General features: G+C 56.5%; 2 protein-coding genes across 2 annotated transcripts in view; one reads left to right on the forward strand and one right to left on the reverse strand.

The window, feature by feature from the left end:
• Nucleotides 1-2,727, reverse strand: part of CSUI_003652 (named for a pro-trp-trp-pro motif protein) — an 11,006-nt gene extending 8,279 nt beyond the window's left edge. The window contains exon 1 of the mRNA XM_068063848.1: nt 1-2,727. This exon is cut by the window's left edge and continues 83 nt beyond it. Within this exon, the coding sequence (XP_067924176.1) occupies nt 1-712 (712 nt within the window). The 5' untranslated portion in view covers nt 713-2,727.
• Nucleotides 2,728-2,921: 194 nt separating this feature from the next.
• On the forward strand, nt 2,922-4,315 carry CSUI_003653 (uncharacterized protein). Its single transcript, XM_068063849.1, has 2 exons — nt 2,922-3,169; nt 3,739-4,315. The coding sequence occupies exon 2, from the start codon at nt 3,761-3,763 to the stop codon at nt 4,196-4,198; it is 438 nt and encodes a 145-aa protein (XP_067924177.1). The 5' UTR covers nt 2,922-3,169; nt 3,739-3,760; the 3' UTR covers nt 4,199-4,315.
• Nucleotides 4,316-4,324: the final 9 nt, after the last annotated feature.

A 4,324-nucleotide genomic window follows, 5' to 3' on the forward strand; every position in this document is an offset into this window, starting at 1 on the left:
CATCAGGGTTGGCGAGTAGACCAGGCCACCACGGTCTTCCTTTTCTCTTGCACCAGACCACAGGTTCACCTCTTTTGCCGTATGCCTTAGAGAACAAGCGTAAATAGGAGACGTCGTTAGCTGCTTTCCGCCTGAACCTCAGCTGCGGTACCCTGACTCTTCGTTTACCACCACTGCCTCCCTCGCCCCCTCCCCTTGCCCCTCCTGAGGGCGTGCTTGGGGAAGTGGAAGAGAGAGCAGACATGCCCCCCGACGTCAAAGCCGTGACTTTTGGTTCAATGGAAAGACCGCCAAACAGGTGCGGTTTATCTGTCTCCGCTGCTACTGGAGGCAGCAAAGACGTCGCCGGAGTGACTGAGTGCTCTCTGGGGCTGATGCTACTCCCATCCCCCGCCTTCCCAGCTACGGAAGCGGCCTTCATAGCGTCGATGTTTGATGGGGCGGCCGAAGAGACGGTGCACGACACCGGAGTGGGCGTTGAGTTCAGGCTGAAAGCGTGAGCGGCGGCAAAGACAGACCGTCCACCTGATGGAGTTGAAGCAAATGACGCCGCAAATGGACAGCAGCCTCGAAGAGGGGCAGCGCAGTTTCCGTGAGATGACGACGGGGAAGCAGGGACGGAGGGAGCCGCTGAAGTAGTCATACCTGCAGTCATAGAATGGTGGGATGTTGTTTGCTGCTTCTCTGTCCGCTTCGAGAATCCCTCTCGCATGGTGCCTACGCCCCCCACAGATAACGGCCTTACTTTCAAACGCAAACATCCGATAGGGTGGCCAGAGGACAACCAAGCTGCTCTCCCTCCGGCTTGAAAGGAATGCAAAGCATTACATTAGTAGAGGGGAGCACGAGTACAACTGAAAGACCGTAGTATTCTTTGGAAGTAGCCAGTCAAACCTAGGGACAGCACGGACACGAACATTCCCAGGAGCTGCATGCGGAGCGGTCAAAGCTACTGATACTTCAGCTGATGCCGCGTAGGCGACGTATCTCCGACAACCCGGCAACGAACAGGTCAGCACCCAAGCCCGCTCAGATGTAGATACTCCTGGACTACCTTTGTGTCGTAAGACACGTGAGAAATCGGGCAGAGGCGTCTCCACTCAAAACTTCCCCCGCACAACGTATTGCGCACGCGAAAACGCCAGGCAAAACATTCATTGGTCAACTGTCAGTCCGCGGCAAACTGTAGGTGCCCTGTGAGCCCCTTACCGTCCCGCCAATACAAAAGCCGTCTGTGCGCGCAACGGCACACTGCGTCTGTCCATTCAGACCCACTCCTAACGATCGAGGTGTCTGCCATGTACACACTGTACCGGACGGAAAGCAACCTAGACAAAAGACTTTTCCGTAAGCAGACGAAGAGACTAGCAGGAAAGAATAAAGGTTTACTCCTCTGTAGCCTTGATGCGTCTCGCCGTCCGTGTCTGTCCATATCCGAGTACGGCCGCCCATACTCGTCCGCCAAAACACAAGCTGCTGGCTGGGAAACGCCAGTGCACCACCGTTACCGACGGCAGGACCTCGTGCGGTGAATAACCGCGGGTTCAGCGTGGAGACGAAGGTATGCGCCAAGTGAGCTAAAAGCAAGAGCTGTCCTGGTGCCTGCGTGGATTCCCCATATCTTGGGGGGCAGTCACTCGTGGGAAACAGGATGACGTTCAGGAATGAGCAGGAACGAAGGCACCGCATACAAGTGAGCTGTTCTAAAAAAACAAAGACTCCGAGCCTTGCTTGCCCTCCTCTGTCCCCAACGCGGAGGCTGCCCACTCAAAAATCTCCCTTTCCTCGTGAAGGGGGCCTGGGTAACGTCATTCCGCTGAACATCATACGAATCTACCTCTAGGACAGCAACTGAGACGAGGAAACGCCGAGAAGCAGGGAGGCGCGCGAAAAAGAAAGCAGCGGCTAAGACTGCAGTCGAAAGGAAAAAGAAGTGGCACAACACAAGGCACGGAGACCCACCACAGAAGAAGGGACGTGATCCTAGCGCGCGAAGGAAGACGGAACGAGGGGAGAAAAGTGGAAACTAGGCGCCTCAGATATACAGAAAGCGCCTGCTACAAAGAGTTGCAAAAAGGCCAGCTTTCCAACTAAACCAGGTACCAAAGTGCAGTAGCGCGTTCTACGATATGCGCCTAAAATTGCGCGGCCACGCACCTGTTTTTTACGCTAGGGGGGATGCTCCGCTTAGCGAGTTTTCGCAGTAAAGGCGGGCGACCACGGGGTGCCGACGACGTGTGAAAGGTGCAAATCTCGAAGCGTGATGGAGGAGAGCTAGCTGATCCACGGAGAAGATGCGCTGGGCTTTGACATATGCGTCTCAGCACTCTGAGGGTTCGACCGGTAGCACATTTCAGCACCGCCTTCCACGATCCAATCTGAAACCCACGATATGGAAAGGAAACTGGAGCGTGCGCTCTGCGCTCGTGAATAAGCCAACCCGTTGGAACGGGACCGAGATGCTAAGAAGACCCCGAGGCACAGGGACGCTCTCACTTTATTCACTTGAAATACTAAAGGAGGCTTTCAATGGCAGGAAACGATTGTCTGGTCAACACGCCTGCCCGGTGCTATCTCGGGGACTGGCACGACAGAGCAACAACTTGCGTGGCACGCTTCTACCAGGGGCTGAGGCGAGCGCAGTAACTCCCCTCCCTCTTTGGGAAAAGGGAACAGCCTGACCTCCTCCTGACTAACCCAGAGTCTCGTGGCGCAGTTAGTAAGTACGGCTGGCTGCTGCCAAGGCAGTTGCTTGGTTGCACTTGTGTAGTGCACCCCGTAGAGGCGTCCCACCCTTGTGTCGTCTGCCTAGTCACTGCAGCATGTCGCGCTAGCCGGTGGCACACTTCGGCCGAAGGCTAGTCGCCGGGATCCCTAGTACACCAACCCTCTTCTGGTTTCCTGTGTCGAGAGGTTGGTGAGTGTCTCGCGATGGACTCAAGTGCCCTCCGCACCCGAGCGTCGCTGCCAAAGAGGAAAGAAAGTTCAAAGAAAGATCCGGCGATCTGCTTTCCGGGTGTACAGACGCGGGCAGCGTCATGGTGTGCCGGTCAGTAGTAATCCCCGCCCGGAGCCGGCTTGTAGCAAGCGGCGACCACAGCAAAAGGCAGCAAAAGTAGGGTGGCAGAAGTGTCGTTGCCACTATTTAACGTAGTCTTGCTGCTATAGGGTAAGTGTGACGCCCGCGGTTGTAGCGCGCGTTACGGCCTGTTGGAGATGCTCGACCTGCCAAAGCAGGTGGAGTGCTGCACGGGCTACGGCTGTCGGGGCACGGCGACCTGGGCGAGACGCCGCTCAGCGCAGGAGATCACTGGTGGGAAACGAGTTCGCTTTCGTGTGTATGTTATTTTAGCGTTACATGGTAGAGGACCTTAATAGCTTCCGTAGTTATAAGGAGAAAAGTTTGGAACTCTGAGAGAGTGTTCAACGCAACACTCCTGTGGTAGCCGGTGATTGTCAGGAGCGACAGCGGGGCGCCGGCCGTCACTGTCGACTCCTCCATGGTTTAATGTTGCTTGTTTTCATGATCAAAGTATCTTAACAGTGTTAATTGACAGAAGGGCAGCCCCGCGTTGTAACTCACAGCAGCGGCGAACCTTAGCGCACTGCAGCGGCTGCGGCGACAGCGCAAATGTTGCCGTGAGCCGGGGAACTCTTGGAGCGGCAGGACTTCCTTCGGTACCTGATCACCCCGGCGGCTGATCTGGATACTTTGTGGCTCTTCGTACGCTGTTTCAGGGTGGTGTGCGGAAGATCGCCGATGACGGCTCCGCGCGCGAGCTTGTCCGCGGGGTCCTTTGAGGAAGTTCACCAGACTGCCCAGCCATTGCCTGACATCACTGCGGGGTCAGCACAGCCTAGGACGGGTCGAAATGCCCGGCGTGTCTCTGACGTCTCCGGCGGCCATGTGCAGCCGAGTTTCCTACCTCTCTGTGGAAACAAGCCACGGTGGTTCTCTCCGGAGGACGCCGAACAACTTCGGCGCCTTTTGTTGCTTGAGAGAAAGATGCATTCGGCACCAGTACCCCTTCTTCCGAGAGCTCAGCATCTTCGAGCGGAGGTTCCCCCACCTGCCGACGGACCGACTTCGACGCCCGCACGGATTCAAACGCTGTCAAGGATCTTCGACTCTAACCTCGCGACGATGACGGCGAAGACCTTCAGGACAAGGGTGGTGGCAAAAAGCAACGTGGTATGAGGATTCTCAAAGTGGCTGCTGGCGGGGCCTGCGAGGGCGGTGCCACCCCCCAGTTTTGGTGGCTGAAGCAACTTGTCACGGTTATCAAGATTCCGGCTCCTAGCTACAGGTTCGACCCTGGCTCAA

Source organism: Cystoisospora suis (assembly GCF_002600585.1).
Source record: "Cystoisospora suis strain Wien I chromosome Unknown contig_1652, whole genome shotgun sequence".
In the NCBI taxonomy this organism is placed as follows: domain Eukaryota; phylum Apicomplexa; class Conoidasida; order Eucoccidiorida; family Sarcocystidae; genus Cystoisospora; species Cystoisospora suis.

Excerpts from the sequence above, each read along its gene's own strand:
- CSUI_003653 (XM_068063849.1), top strand. The coding sequence starts at position 3,761 with ATGACGGCTCCGCGCGCGAGCTTGTCCGCGGGGTCCTTTGAGGAAGTT.